The sequence below is a fragment of the Entelurus aequoreus genome, linkage group LG05, assembly GCF_033978785.1.
Source record: "Entelurus aequoreus isolate RoL-2023_Sb linkage group LG05, RoL_Eaeq_v1.1, whole genome shotgun sequence".
NCBI classification, from domain to species: Eukaryota; Metazoa; Chordata; class Actinopteri; order Syngnathiformes; family Syngnathidae; genus Entelurus; species Entelurus aequoreus.
The window spans coordinates 10,091,521-10,107,520 of NC_084735.1; the positions used below are offsets into that span (position 1 = coordinate 10,091,521).

The 16,000-nt window shown below is 39.1% G+C and overlaps 1 protein-coding gene across 3 annotated transcripts in view; it reads right to left on the minus strand.

The window, feature by feature from the left end:
• Positions 1-15,697, minus strand: part of LOC133650147 (transcription factor SPT20 homolog) — a 45,351-nt gene extending 29,654 nt beyond the window's left edge. For all 3 annotated transcript variants that reach the window (XM_062047049.1, XM_062047048.1, XM_062047050.1), the window contains exons 1-12: positions 15,642-15,697; positions 15,201-15,281; positions 15,059-15,094; positions 9,388-9,513; positions 9,188-9,314; positions 9,010-9,113; positions 5,654-5,770; positions 5,528-5,581; positions 3,806-3,945; positions 3,562-3,721; positions 3,434-3,490; positions 3,153-3,230 (exon numbers count right to left, since the gene is read on the minus strand). In XM_062047049.1, coding sequence (XP_061903033.1) covers positions 3,153-3,230; positions 3,434-3,490; positions 3,562-3,721; positions 3,806-3,945; positions 5,528-5,581; positions 5,654-5,770; positions 9,010-9,113; positions 9,188-9,314; positions 9,388-9,513; positions 15,059-15,094; positions 15,201-15,203 — 1,002 coding nt within the window. In that variant the 5' untranslated portion in view covers positions 15,204-15,281; positions 15,642-15,697. The remainder of the gene's footprint in view (positions 1-3,152; positions 3,231-3,433; positions 3,491-3,561; positions 3,722-3,805; positions 3,946-5,527; positions 5,582-5,653; positions 5,771-9,009; positions 9,114-9,187; positions 9,315-9,387; positions 9,514-15,058; positions 15,095-15,200; positions 15,282-15,641) is intronic.
• Positions 15,698-16,000: the final 303 nt, after the last annotated feature.

Sequence of the window (16,000 nt, forward strand, 5' to 3'; positions counted from 1 at the left end):
AATTTCAAAATTTTGATGACATGTTTTAAATAGGTTAAAATCCAATCTACATTTTGTTAGAATATATAACAAATTGGACCAAGCTATATTTCTAACAAAGACAAACCATTATTTCGTTTAGATTTTTCAGAACAAAAATTTTAAAAGAAATTCAAAAGACTTTGAAATAAGATTTAAATTTGATTCTACAGATTTTCTAGATTTGCCAGAATAATTTTTTTGAATTTTAATCATAACAAGTTTGAAGAAATATTTCACAAATATTCTTCGTCGAAAAAAACAGAAGCTAAAATGAAGAATTAAACTAAAATTTATTTATTATTCTTTACAATAAAAACAATACATTTACTTGAACATTGATTTAAATTGTCAGGAAAGAAGAGGAAGGAATTTAAAAGGTAAAAAGGTATATGTGTTTAAAAATCCTAAAATCATTTTTAAGGTTGTATTTTTTCTCTAAAATTGTCTTTCTGAAAGTTATAAGAAGCAAAGTAAAAAAATTTATGAATTTATTTAAACAAGTGAAGACCAAGTCTTTAAAAGTATTTTTCTTGGATTTTCAAATTCTATTCGAGTTTTGTCTCTCTTAGAATTAAAAATGTCGGGCAAAGCGAGACCAGCTTGCTAGTAAATAAATACAATTAAAAAAAATAGAGGCAGCTCACTGGTAAGTGCTGCTATTTGAGCTATTTTTAGAACAGGCCAGCGGGCTACTCATCTGGTTCTTACGGGCTACCTGGTGCCCGCGGGCACCCGCGCTGGTGACCCTTGAGCTAAGGTAACTTAGCACAGGAATCATGAGCTCGAAAACCAGAATGCCAACGTAACTGTTGCAAATGCAAACAATGAAGCCACGACGAGTGACCGGAAAAGGCAGGCTTAAATAGAGTCTCTGATGAGCAACAGGTGCGCGTACAAGGCAGGTGAAAGTCATAAGTAACCATGGTGACTAAAACAAACCCCCGAAGTGCACAAAACAACTAAGGAAGTCCAAAACTAACAGAACACAACCTAACAAAACATGATCCGACCACATCATAATACATCACAGTTTCATATCATTTCACTTTACAGGAGTAGGAAGAAGTAAAGCTTATTTAATCCTACCCCTTTCCCACTTCATACAAATATATACATCATTTACTGACCTTTTTATAATAAAATATCTGTGAATTAGTATACACAAAAGTTTTGTAATATGTAATTAATTAATTCAGTCATTATTAATATACTGAGATGAAGAATATCTTATTTTCAATAAGGTTGAAAGTATTTCTCATAATTCTTCTTCTTTGTACTTTGTAAGCACTATTCATTTGAACAACCTCTTAAACTGGATCATATCCAGTACAATGTTTAAAGGCCTACTGAAAGCCACTACTAGCGACCACGCAGTCTGATAGTTTATATATCAATGATGAAATCTTAACCTTGCAACACATGCCAATACGGCCGGGTTAACTTATAAAGTGACATTTTAAATTTTCGGGGAACTTCCGGTTCAAAACGCCTTTGGAGGATGACGTATGCGGGTGACGTCGCGAGGTCCACAGAAGTGTTTGGACACAATACACAAAGCTCTGTTTTCTTCGACAAAATTCCACAGTATTCTGGACATCTGTGTTGGTGAATCTTTTGCAGTTTGTTTAATGAACAATGGAGGCTGCAAAGAAGAACGTTGTAGGGGGGATCGATCTGTGTTTTAGCGGCTAAGTACAATACTTACAGCAACACAACAAGGACTACTTACTACGCCTAGCCGATGCTTGCCGCCAAACCCACGGATGAAGTCCTTCGTCGCGCCGTCGAACGCTGGAACGCAGGTGAGCACGGCTGTTGATAGGAAGATGAGGGCTGGCTGGCGTAGGTGGAGCGCTAATGTTTTTATCATAGTTCTGTGAGGTCCGGTTGCTAAGTTGCTAAATTAGCCTTAGCTTCGTTAGCAACAGCATTGTTAAGCCTTACCAGGCTGAGAATTTTTAACCGTGTAGTTACATGTACATGGTTTAATAGTATTGTTGATCTTCTGTCTATCCTTCCAGTCAGGGGTTTATTTTTTTTGTTTCTATCTTCATTTGAGAACGATGCTATCACGTTAGCTCAGTAGCTAAGTGTGTCACCGATGTATTGTCGTGGAGATAAAAGTCACTTTAAATGTCCATTTCGCGTTCTCGACTCTCATTTTCAAGAGGATATAGTATCCGAGGTGGTTTAAAATACAAATCCGTGATCCACAATAGAAAAAGGAGAGAGTGTGGAATCCAATGAGCCAGCTTGTACCTAAGCTACGGTCAGAGCGAAAAATGATACGTCCATCACTGCCTCTCTAGTCCTTCACTGTAACGTTCCTCATCTACGAATCTTTCATCCTCGCTCAAATTAATGGGGTAATCATCGCTTTGTCGCTCCGAATCTCTCTCGCTCCATTGTAAACAACGGGGAATTGTGAGGAATACTAGCTCCTGTGACGTCACGCTACTTCCGGTACAGGCAAGGCTTTTTTTTTATCAGCGAGCAAAAGTTGCAAACTTTATCGTCGATTTTCTCTACTAAATCCTTTCAGCAAAAATATGGCAATATCGCGAAATGATCAAGTATGACACATAGAATGGATCTGCTATTCCCGTTTAAATAAAAACAATTAATTTCAGTAGGCCTTTAACTTCTTTACTTAATCCATTCCATCATTTAATTCCACATCATTTTAGCTGTTTGCAATTTTACCAAATCATCGAACTTTAATATTTTTGACTCAATAAATAAAGTGTTTGCATGTTCTCTATATCCAACATTATGTATCAGTCTAATTAATTTTTTTTGTAACACAGTTAACGAATGTAGCGCACATTTGTAGTTATTTCCCCACATTTCTGCACAATAACTCAGATATGGTAATACTATAGTAGCGAGCAGTAGAGAAGTGATTTGTTAAACCAAATATTGTGTTTTTTTCCATATACAACAGCCTATCTGGACTCGATAAGAGAATCGATAAGGAATCGGTTCGATAAGAGGATTCGATAATAGGCTCGAACTCGATAATTTCTTATCAAACATCATCCCTAGTCGGACAATATCGGAATATCGGCAAAAAAGCCATTATCGGACATCTCTAGTTATTACTGTGACAGGTAATAAATGCACACTCTTACCTCAGCAGGCCAGATCACAGTCGTAGGTTGAGAATCTTCCAGCTGTAGCGACTTCTCCACCACGGCGTACTTCTCCACCTGCAAACAAACACCTTCCTTACCATTGATTGATTAACGTGGACCCCGACTTAAACAAGTTGAAAAACGTATTCTGGTGTTACCATTTAGTGGTCAATTGTACGGAATATGTACTGTACTGTGCAATCTACTAATACAAGTTTCAATCAACCAATCAATTAATTTCCTGTTTGGAACATTTAAGAGAGTAAAGCCTCACTTACGTCAATTTCTTTGGGTACGCTGAGCTGGCAGTTGTTCTGTCTCCACATGTCCACACACTGGCGGCAAGAAAAGTCAGGCGGTTTAAGAATGCGGCAAAAGGCGGCGGCGGCGGCAGGCGGGCGCTTACGTTTCCGATCTTGGAGATTTTCAGGTCGATGGCGGGGGCGGCCTTCCTCTCCTTCCTCTTCTTCTGCAGGTAGTCGTAGAGGCGGAGCTGAGGCGGCGTGGGCAGCTGGGACAGCTCCTGCTGGCGGTTCAGCGCCGCCCGAGAGTGCCTCTTGAAACACCTGGCGCACATTTACACACACACAAAAAAAAAAAGAGTAAACGCGCCATATACGTGCGGACGCGCATTTCCTGTTTGCGTCTACCGTTTCATGGAGCGGGTGTTCATTTTCTGCTTGTTGTGCAGCAGGCGGTTGGAGGTGCAGGTGACGGAGATGGAGGGGTCCAGGCACAGGGGCTCGGCCGTGGCCAAAATCAGCTGGCTCTCCAGCTGCAACTTGTCGTCCTGGGGCACAGGGCAGAGCGGTTGCTATGGAAACCACCTGTGCAACATGCTTAGCCAGGGGTCTCGGACCCCCCAAACTGATGGGAGAGACGGAGCGCAGACCAACTACTTGGGGCGGTATAGCTCGGTTGGTAGAGTGTTAGAATAATGCTTAAGGGCCGTTGCTATAGTTATGATCTGTATTTTTCTATCTGTGCAAAGCCGTCTTGTATCAGTGTTGTGTCCAGACTCGGCCTGCTGACTGCCAAGGACGAACATCGGGTACCGGGACGCAGACAAAGCAGAGACAGGGCGATATCACCAGCGTCAACACATTTGCATTTTTGTATAATCATATATTGTGTCTAATTGGATCTGTCGAGATTACCCCCTTCCCTCAGCGACAGTTTCAGTGATGTAACCAGGGACCTCCCAAATAAATAGAGGAAGCACGCGGGCTGGACTTTTAGAACGTAGTTTGGATCTGTAACTAGAATACAGCCCAAAACACGTGTCTCCTCATTGAGCCGAATTGAACTCTGTCTCTGCATGATTCCTTGCTTCTCGTCTGTTTAATAGATAATTTTTTGAACCTGACATAGAGTGGCCGTGCCAGCAACTTGAGGGTTCCAGGTTCGATCCCCGCTTCCGCCATCCTAGTCACTGCCGTCGTGTCCTTGGGCAAGACACTTTACCCACCTGCTCCCAGTGCCACCCACACGGGTTTCAATGTAACTTAGATATTGGCTTTCACTATGTAAAAGCGCTTTGAGTCACTAGAGAAAAGCGCTATATAAATTATACTTCACTTCACTACTTGTACTGAACAAAAATATCAACGCAACACTTTTGTTCTTGCTCCCATCCCAAAAAAATTTTTAAAAAATCCCTTAGGAGCGATGAATGACTGACTAGTTGACTAGTTGCAAGTTTTGTGGATTCTATAGAACATGTTTATGTGTGCTATGGCTATGAGTTTTTTTCCCTTGGCCTCAGTCTGGACCCCCAAACTGATGGGAGAGACGGAGCGCAGACCAACTACTTGGGGCACTATAGCTCGGTTGGTAGAGTGGCCGTGCCAGCAACTTGAGGGTTCCAGGTTCGATTCCCCGCTTCCGCCATCCTAGTCACACTTTGCCCACCTGCTCCCAGTGCCACCCACACGGGTTTCAATGTAACTTAGATATTGGCTTTCACTATGTAAAAGCACTTTGAGTCACTAGAGAAAAGCGCTATATAAAATATACTTCACTTCACTACTTGCACTGAACAAAAATATCAACGCAACACTTTTGTTGTTGCTCCCATCCCAAAAGAAAAAAAAAATCCCTTAGGAGCGATGAATGGCCGACTAGTTGACTAGTTGCAAGTTTTGTGGATTCTATATAACATGTTTATGTGTGCTATGGCTATGAGTTTTTTCCCCCTTGGCCTCAGTCTGGCTAACAACTGGCAGGCTAACCGCCGGGTGACAACTGGCGCGCTAATTGCTAGCGGAAAATCGGCACGCTAATCGCTAGCTGACAAGTGGTAGGGTAATGTTTAAAGTAGACCACAGCGTGTTGGATCAGTGTTAATGCTCCACATGGTGACTTTGAGGTACCTGTGTCCACTTGTGGTGGTCGCTGGTCATGGCGTGCACGTCACAAACAAGAGTCTGCACGGGGGAAACAAAGTTAAGTTAAGTTAAGTTAAGCTGTCTAGATGTTAAGATGTGTGTGGGTGGTACCTGCATGGTGGGCCTGAGCAGCACGTGTCTGCTCTGGTACGAGGGCATCTTGGTGCTGGCACACTGCCGGTAGTCTCGCACCTCCACCACCACGCAGCCGCAGTGGAAGATGTTCACCTGGAACAAGGGACAGGGTCAGGAACACAGGAAGTGATCACTGATCGGCCAATCAGGTGACAGTAGCAACTATCAAGTTTGGTTGATTCTTTGCATGGAGTGAGAAGAGGAAGTCAAGAGGAAGAAATTGTGGATAAAAGAGGAAATGTGGTCTGTAAATGATGCAATGCAAGACCGTTAATGCCACACCACCTTAGCTCACCCCTTAGAGCAGAGCTGTAACTTCCTGGCATTAAAACCTGCAGAAAATATTTCTTTTCATGTTTCTCTATGTTTACATTTTCACACTTTGCACTATTTTCTTACACTTTATGAAGCATTTCTTACAAATTCCTTATTTTAAGACCTTATTATTAAGTGTTCAATGTGATTTAACTATTGTGTTGACATTTCCTTTCTGCTTTGATAGTTGAGGGTTTATAATCAGAGGAATATTGACATTGACATTTAATATTGATATATTGTTATTTACAGATAAACACTGACATGTATTATTTATATAGTTATTTACAGATAAACACTGACATGTATTATTTATATATTGTTATTTACAGATAAACACTGACATGTATTATTTATATATTGTTATTTACAGATAAACACTGACATGAATTCTTTATATATTGTTATTTACAGATAAACACTGACATGAATTATTTATATATTGTTATTTACAGCTAAACAGTGACATGTATTATTTATATATTGTTATTTACAGATAAACACTGACATTTATCATTTGTATATTGTTATTTACAGATAAACACTGACATTTATTATTCATATATTGTTATATACAGATAAACACTGACATTTATTATTTATATATTGTTATTTACAGATAAACACTGACATTTATTATTTATATATTGTTATTTACAGATAAAAACTGACATGTATTATTTATATATTGTTATTTACAGATAAACACCGACATTTATCATTTGTATACTGTTATTTACAGATAAACACTGACATTTATCATTTGTATACTGTTATTTACAGAAAAACACTGACATTTATTATTCATATATTGTTATTTACAGATAAACACTGACATTTATTATTTATATATTGTTATTTACAGATAAACACTGACATTTATTATTTATATATTGTTATTTACAGATAAATCCAATCCACATTATTTTATAGCACATTTAAACAACAAAAATGTTTCCAAATATTAAAAACAATATTCAAATATTATCCTTAGCTCCACCAATGACTGAATAAAAACAAAAAATAAATAAATATAAAACCAATATAAAAATAAATATGATTAAAAACGATTTTAAAGGGTAAAACCAATTAAAACAGTAAATACAAATCAAAATAAAAAAAAACCACAGAGGACAAAGGATCACACAACTCACGTAGTGTTAAAAGCCAAAGAATAAAAGTGGGTCTTAAGACGAGACTTAAAACACTGACATTTATTATGTATATATTGTTATTTACAGATAAACACTGACATGTATTATTTATATATTGTTATTTACAGATAAACACTGACATTTATTATTTATATATTGTTATTTACAGATAAACACTGACATTTATTATGTATATATTGTTATTTACAGATAAACACTGACATGTATTATTTATATATTGTTATTTACAGATAAACACTGACATTTATTATTTATATATTGTTATTTACAGATAAACACTGACATGTATTATGTATATATTGTTATTTACAGATAAACACTAACATGTATTATTTATATATTATTTACAGATAAACACTGACATGTATTATTTATATATTGTTATTTACAGATAAATACTGACATGAATTCTTTATACATTGTTATTTACAGATAAACACTGACATGAATTATTTATACATTGTTATTTACAGATAAACACTGACATGAATTATTTATATATTGTTATTTACAGCTAAACACTGACATGTATTATTTATATATTGTTATTTACAGATAAACACTGACATTTATCATTTGTATATTGTTATTTACGGATAAACACTGACATTTATTATTCCTATATTGTTGTATACAGATAAACACTGACATTTATTATTTATATATTGTTATTTACAGATAAACACTGACATGTATTATTTATATATTGTTATTTACAGATAAATACTGACATGAATTCTTTATGACATTTATCATTTGTTTACTGCTATTTACAGATAAACACTGACATTTATCATTTGTATATTGTTATTTACAGATAAACACTGACATGAATTATTTATATATTGTTATTTACAGCTAAACACTGACATTTATTATTTATATATTGTTATTTACAGATAAACACTGACATTTATTATTTATATATTGTTATTTACAGATAAACACTGACATTTATTATTTATATATTGTTATTCACAGATAAACACTGACATTTATTATTTATATATTGTTATTTACAGATAAATCCAATCCAATCCACTTTATTTATATAGCACATTTAAACAACAAAAATGTTTCCAAATATTAAAAACAATATTCAAATATTATCCTTAGTTCCACCAATGACTGAATAAAAACAAAAAATAAATAAATATAAAACCAATATAAAAATAAATATGATTAAAAACGATTTTAAAGGGTAAAACCAATTAAAACAGTAAATAGAAATCAAAATAAATAAAAAACACAGAGGACCACACAACTCACGTAGTGTTAAAAGCCAAAGAATAAAAGTGGGTCTTAAGACGAGACTTAAAACACTGACATTTATTATGTATATATTGTTATTTACAGATAAACACTGACATGTATTATTTATATATTGTTATTAACAGCTGAAATGGACCAAAATAAACCACCTAACCCTCATGAATTCATCATTTACTGAGAGGACGACTTTCTGACTGTTGGACAATGCGGACAAAAGCCTGACTTTTTAAGAACGATTTGGTACATTTTATTTTTTAAATTATATCGTTTTGTAATTAATTTACTTTCTTTTTAGTAAAAGAAGTGTGACCTGTTTATTTACATGGTACATGAGTAGAAATATAGTAAACCACTCCTCCATACGCCGTCAGCCTGACTTGTATAAACTACCTAAACTGTGAGATGCGGTGGAAACACAAACTTCCACAAGAACACATAGTTCCAGGAACTACAGGTTCCAGGAACCTAAAGTTCCTGAACTTTTGGTGGAAAAGGGCCTAATGTGGACTGGGTGCAATTTCGCCGGAATGACACCTTTTTGGTACGCTCATGTCGATGCAGAACACACACCTGTGACTTCTCCAACAGGTCTACCAGGACCGGGGGCAGCTCCTCAGCGTCCAGGTACTCCAGCAGCTCTCCCTCTTCATACGGCAGACGGATGGTTTCCGAGTCTGGGCGGAACGATAACCACGGGAAAAGTTAGGACTTTTAGGACCACGGGCCGGGTGGTTCAGCGCCTCTTTACCCGATCCATTCTTGCCCCTCAGCATGAGCGAGTAGCCCTCGTTGCCCGGATACAAGTTGACCACCAGACACGAGACGGACTCCTGCGACACCAGCTTCTCCAGCAGGTTGACGTTTCGCCTCAGGTTCTGCACGGGGCGACGGGAGACGTACGGTCACGGGGCGAACAGGCGGCATCACTTGAACGGGGTTTCCACAAACCTTCAACTCTGGCTCCTTCTCACATTCTTCGATGTAAAGCTCGTAGAGCTTCTGATACAAACTCTTCCTCCCGCCAGAGGAGAGCCTCTTCCTGGCAGGACGCTGGCGAGCACTCTCAACAATGTACTGAACGACAGAGAACACATTCATGTCACGTCAAAGTCCGCGGCTATAGGTGCACTCGCAATACGAAAAGGTTGTTCGCCCTGACAAATGTGAAAAAAAAATAAAAAATGGAACCTCGATTTACAAACCCAAGTGTTTCCCACACATTCATTTATTTGTGGCGGCCCGCCACGAAAGAATTACGTCCGCCACAAATAAAAAAATATTTATTTTTAAAAAAATGTTTTGTCCTGTCCAGCTTCTCAGGCAAATCATACAGTTGATGTAGATGCCCATATAGGCTGTTCAGATTTACTTTACAAAAGAGAAGTGTAGGATACTTCTCTTGTTGCCTTATTTGTATTTGACCACTACGGTTTTCTGTTTATTTGTTACTGACTGTGGCAGGACACCTCTGCCTCTGTTTCACTTTATGTTGCTGGTAAATAATATGGTTGGAGTAGTAGGCTAAAGTTAAATTATTTAGTATGCACTAATTAAAGGGGCAGAGCTTTAAGAGACATTTTATCTTTTATATTTTATAAGATATATTTTTTGTAAGAACCACAATTTATAAATATATTTCAGTGAATAACTTATTGTTCAAATCTGTATATAAATATGTACATAAAGTGTTGTAATTTTATTGTAAAATGGATGGACGTTTAAAACAAAACTGTTATTATCAATTAGTAAGTATACATTTTTTGAGCCTTTTTAGAGAAAATCACATCATTGTAGTAAATTATGCAAATTAATCGATGATGTCATGGTGACCACGCCCATAGCCACGCCCCCACCGCCACAGGTATCTTGGCAGTTTATGGGAAACACTGCACATCAACACTGTATGAAAAAAAAAAAACGACATAAGGAGATGACGTCCGCCGGAACCTCCCACATAGCGAAGGACATACACTATTTTATTTCCTATTATGCAGCTCATTTTTATTTGACACTTATTGAAATATCTTGAGTGACATCATGCACAAAAGTGCACTTTATTTGTTTTAAACTATTGTAGTGGTGTGCTGTACAAAAAGTGCACTTTAATTTAGTGTTGTTTTGATTTGTCATCTTGAGGACATCAATGCACGAAAGTGCACTAATAGCTTGTTTTAAAATGTCTCTGACAATCTTGCACTTTCTGTTTTGGAAATGACATGAATGTTTGTGCCACCGCTTAAAGGCCTAGTGAAATGAGATTTTCTTATTTAAACGGGGATAGCAGATCCATTCTATGTGTCATACTTGATCATTTGGCGATATTGCCATATTTTTGCTGAAAGGATTTAGTAGAGAACAATGACGATAAGGGTCGCAACTTTTGATCGCTAATAAAAAAAAAAAGCCTTGCCTGTACCGGAAGTAGCGTGACATCAGCGGAGGAAGGGCTCCTCACATTTTCCCATTGTTTACAATGCAGCGAGAGAGATTCGGACCGAGAAAGCGACGATTACCCCATTAATTTGAGCGAGGATGAAAGATTCGTGGATGAGGAAAGTGAGAGTGAAGGACTAGAGTGCAGTGCAAGACGTATCTTTTTTCGCTCTGACCGTAACTTAGGTACAAAAGTTCATTGGATTCCACACTTTCTCCTTTTTCTATTGTGGATCACGGATTTGTATTTTAAACCACCTCGGATACTATATCCTCTTGAAAATGAGAGTCGAGAACGCGAAATGGACATTCACAGTGACTTTTATCTCCACGACAATACGTCGGCGAAGCTCTTTAGCTACGGAGCTAACGTGATAGCATCGGGCTCAAATGCAGATAGAAACAAAATAAATAAATCCCTAACTGGAAGGATAGACAGAAGATCAACAATACTATTAAACCATGGACATGTAACTACACGGTAATAATTCCCAGCTTGGCGATGCTTCACAGTGCTGTTGCTAACGACGCCATTGAAGTTAACTTAGCAACGGGACCTCACAGAGCTATGATAAAAACATTAGCGCTCCACCTACGCCAGCCAGCCCTCATCTGCTCATCAACACCCGTGCTCACTTGCGTTCCAGCGATCGACGGAAGGACGTAGGACTTCACCCGATCATCCGTGCGGTCGGCGGCCAGCGTCTGCTAGCGCGTCTGCTATCCAAGTCAAAGTCCTCCTGGTTGTGTTGCTACAGCCAGCCGCTAATACACCGATCCCAACTACAACTTTCTTCTTTGCAGTCTTCATTGTTCATTAAACAAATTGCAAAAGATTCACCAACACAGATGTCCAGAATACTGTGGAATTTTGAGATGAAAACAGAGCTTTTTTGTATTGGATTCAATGGGGTACCAATACTTCCGTTTCAACGATTGACGTCACACGCATACGTCATCATACATAGACGTTTTTAACCGGAAGTTTAGCGGGAAATTTAAAATTGCACTTTATAGGTTAACCCGGCCGTATTGGCATGTGTTGCAATGTTAACATTTCATCATTGATATATAAACTATCAAACTGCGTGGTCGGTAGTAGTGGCTTTCAGTAGGCCTTTATTGCAGTATGAAGAAGAATGTTGCAGAGGGGTTAGTGTGTCTGCCTTACAATACGAAGGTCCTGAGTAGTCGTGAGTTCAATCCCGGGCTCGGGATCTTTCTGTGTGGAGTTTGCATGTCCTCCCCGTGACTGCGTGGGTTCCCTCCGGGTACTCCGGCTTCCTCCCACCTCCAAACACATGCACTTGGGGATAGGTTGATTGGCAACACTAAATTGGCCCTAGTGTGTGAATGTTGTCTGTCTATCTGTGTTGGCCCTGCGATGAGGTGGCGACTTGTCCAGGGTGTACAACGCCTTCCGCCCGATTGTAGCTGAGATAGGCTCCATGCGCCCCCCGCGACACCGAAAGGAATAAGCGGTAGAAAATGCAGGCCTGGCCCTAACCAATCTGGCGCCCTAGGCAAGATTTTAGGTGGCGCCCCCCCCCCCCCCCCACATCGGCAGTGAAGTGTACATACTCACAAGAAACAGAATAGCTTTGTCTTTTACCTTTTTCCTTTTTTTTTTACTTAAAGAAAGCAAATTAACATATTATATGAGAATGTTATGTTATGATTATCTTTAACTGAATCACAGCAGTGCTCAAATTAAAAAACAGCATTTCCTCTCATGTGATATTGCTTAATTAACATTAATGATGTGCACTTTAACAACTAGGCTTACAACTATATCTAATATATAAAGGGGTGGAAAAGTGACTATTACCTGCAGGGCAAACATTAGCTAACCAGAAGGCAATTACAATGTAAACAAAAAAGACCTGCTTAAAAGATCTAATACAAATGTCCCTGAGGAATGTAAGGTTGGAGTACTGTAATTACCTAACGTTACATTATTATTTTCCATAACAATTTAGCCCCCTCCACAATATCAATCCGACGTTAAAACAGAACTAGCTATTTATTGATTAGCAATTGCCGAATCATGTAACATTAGCTTAATGCTAAAAAGCCAGGTTACTATCACATTCTGTAACAGACAAATAATTTCAAGTAGGCTAACGTTACCTACCTGCTACCTCTGTCTTCTTCTCGTTTCTCCTCTTCTTCTTTTTTTTTGCTTCCCTGGGCACCTGACAGTTTTGGCCGTTTTGACATCTTGTGTTGATTGTGTTGAAAAAATCAACACATGACTCTTACCGTAAGAGTCATGATACGGGAAGGGAGGGGGCGCACCGTGCGGGGGGGGGCGTAATGTTGTAACAAATAATATTTCTATTAAATAGGCTTTACTTTGCATTTTAATTAACGTGGGATTATTTTTTGTATTTAGAAATAATAGTACCAACTTTTTTTTTTTTTTTTCTCCAACATTTGTGGCACTGGCGTGGCGCCCCCTGATGGACGGCGCCCTTAGCATTTGCCTATACGGCCTATGCCAGGGGTGGGCAATTAATTTTTACCGGGGGCCGCATGAGCAACCCGAGCACTGCTGGAGGGCCACATCGACAATATTTCAATTAAATTTTGCTCAATATTATTTTTGATATATACCGTAAGATAAATAATAAAAATAATAATAATAATAATTAATAATAATAATAATAATAATACATTCATTTAACCTAACTTAACTTTATACCAAAAGCACTGCTTTGGAAATCATTTGTACCCCTTTCAGAGATCACATTTCGTTCCCCTTATACATCCTCATGTTGCACAATGAAATGTAAGCATAGGATGAAGTGTGCATTCCTGTAACTTTCTCTAGTAACAGCATTCCATGATTAATATAAATAAATTAACATTAATAATAAATGACAGTAAAATAAGCACATGCATGACTGAGGAGTCATAGTGTAACTTTGTGTGGTGTTTGAGTTGTCCGACTTTTTGTGTGGCCATAAACGCACCAGTGGTTTAGTGCTATGCGTGTTGGTGACAGATGACAAGTTGGTTTTGGCCTGGTTTGTACGGCAGAAAATGACTAGTTTTTCGAGATAGAAGAGTTTTACTCATGTTTTTGGTGTGGTTATGGCCGAATATAAACAGTTTTATGTGATCGATATAATTCCTGGCCTCGAAGCATCTCGATAGACGTTACAATAATTGAACGGTGTTGACGAACACCTTTAGGGCCGCTTGTTGTCACTGTCACTCAAAGTTGCATTGCAAAATTACACAGAATAAATGTGTTTATTTTGTTTAGATTTCAGATGGGATTTGATTTGGTGCGCGGCATATATTTGCTGTGCGCAGAGGACGCTTGAGCAGTGCGCAATTGCGCAGGCGCGCACCTTAGAGGGAACGTTGCTTGGCAGTCCATGTCTTGTTGAAAACACGCCATTCGTCATCAACTTTTCTCTTTTTAGCGTCTCGGGTGCAAACCGTGCATCACTTGTCGCTGTGCACCTTCACTCACAGGTTACACACGGACATACGCCCATAAATAACACTTTTCAAAATAAAAGCAGCACAGTTGTATTGCGCGCACGACTTAGATGTTTTTTCAACTTTATTTTGTAATTTGTGATTGCAGCTGTTCACATTCACTCACAATCACGCACGTGCATACGTCCACACGGAAGTAATACAAATAACGCTTTTCAAAACAAAAGCAGCACCATTGTATTGCACACTCGACATAGATACTTTTTTAAATGTATTTTGTAATTTATGATTGGCCTCACGCGGGCCGGACAGGGACGCACAAAGGGCCGGATGCGGCCCGCGGGCCGCAGAATGCCCAGGTCTGGCCTATGCCATAGGCCGGCCCTGAGAAAATGGATGGATGGATGGACATAGAATAATCATACTGCTGTGATTATATGCATCAAGTGTTCATTCAAGGCTAAGGCAAAATATCCACATATATATGGTGTATCGTGACATGGCCTAAAAATATCGCGATATTAAAAAAAGGCCATATCGCCCAGCCCTACCTTGAAGGTAAAAAGCGCATTTACCATTTATGTATTTTATTATCTTTTTATTTCTTTATTTTTAATACACTGTAGCACTTTGAGGTTGTTTGCTCAATGTAAAGTGCTTTTTACAAATAAAACCTATTATTATCCCGATTCTGATCATTCTCTTGCAAAGGCAGAACTCCAAAATTGCTTACCTCGGCTCGATCTAATGCATATTCCAAAACGTGTTGCTGCAGGAACATGAAGACAATAAAGGCAGACATTAGTGAACAATCTGTGCATGCTCAGCTGGAAGAACCCTGATGCGACTGTGATGCACCGGAAGTGCAACATTACCATGGTGGTGGGCCGCCAGCTGCAAGGTGACAGTAGACGATGCTGTCCTGGCCGCCTCTCACTAACGTGACGACTCACGCCCTGTGCAGAAACACACACACACACACACAATGACGAATGAATCGACACAAGGTGCGTGGCAGGTATGCGAGTAGTGGTGACTCATAACGAAGAAGAGCAAGCACTATCAGCAAAGTTGTGTTCGGCCATAAAGATATGCAACATGCTGCACAACAACAACAATAACATGACTTATATGTCATGTTCATGACGGCGTCGCGCACGCGCGCAGAGGCGCGCGCCCGCGCAGCAACAAGCTTGTTTGGCGCGGCTAACGTTAGCATGCTAGCACCGAGCTGAGTTGACGGCGCGGCAAACGGCGCCGGACGCGGCGGGCAGCCGGCGCGGCGAGACGCGCTGGGCGAGAAAGGGTGCACTTGCCTCGCGGGTTGCATAGCGGCCGACCGCGGTTCCGACGCAGGGACACGAAACGAGGTGGAAACATTGGCGTCTTCATTGAAAAAAAGTGGGAGCGGCGGCCATTTTCTTCCAGTGTGACAACAACAGCTCGACTTCCGGTGTGGGCGGAGGTGGGCGGGGCCACGGCGCTCGATTTGCCCTCATTAAAATTGTATAAAAATATATTAATATTCACTCAAGTTGTTTAAAAATAAAAAAAATTCGCATTTGTTCTTTGTCGTCTATTTACGGGGCTGATACTGATAGTCGATACCAAACTGATGTTGTGACCATCGAATAATGTTGTCACTGGTGCAATGTATTAGAGCAGGGGTCACCAA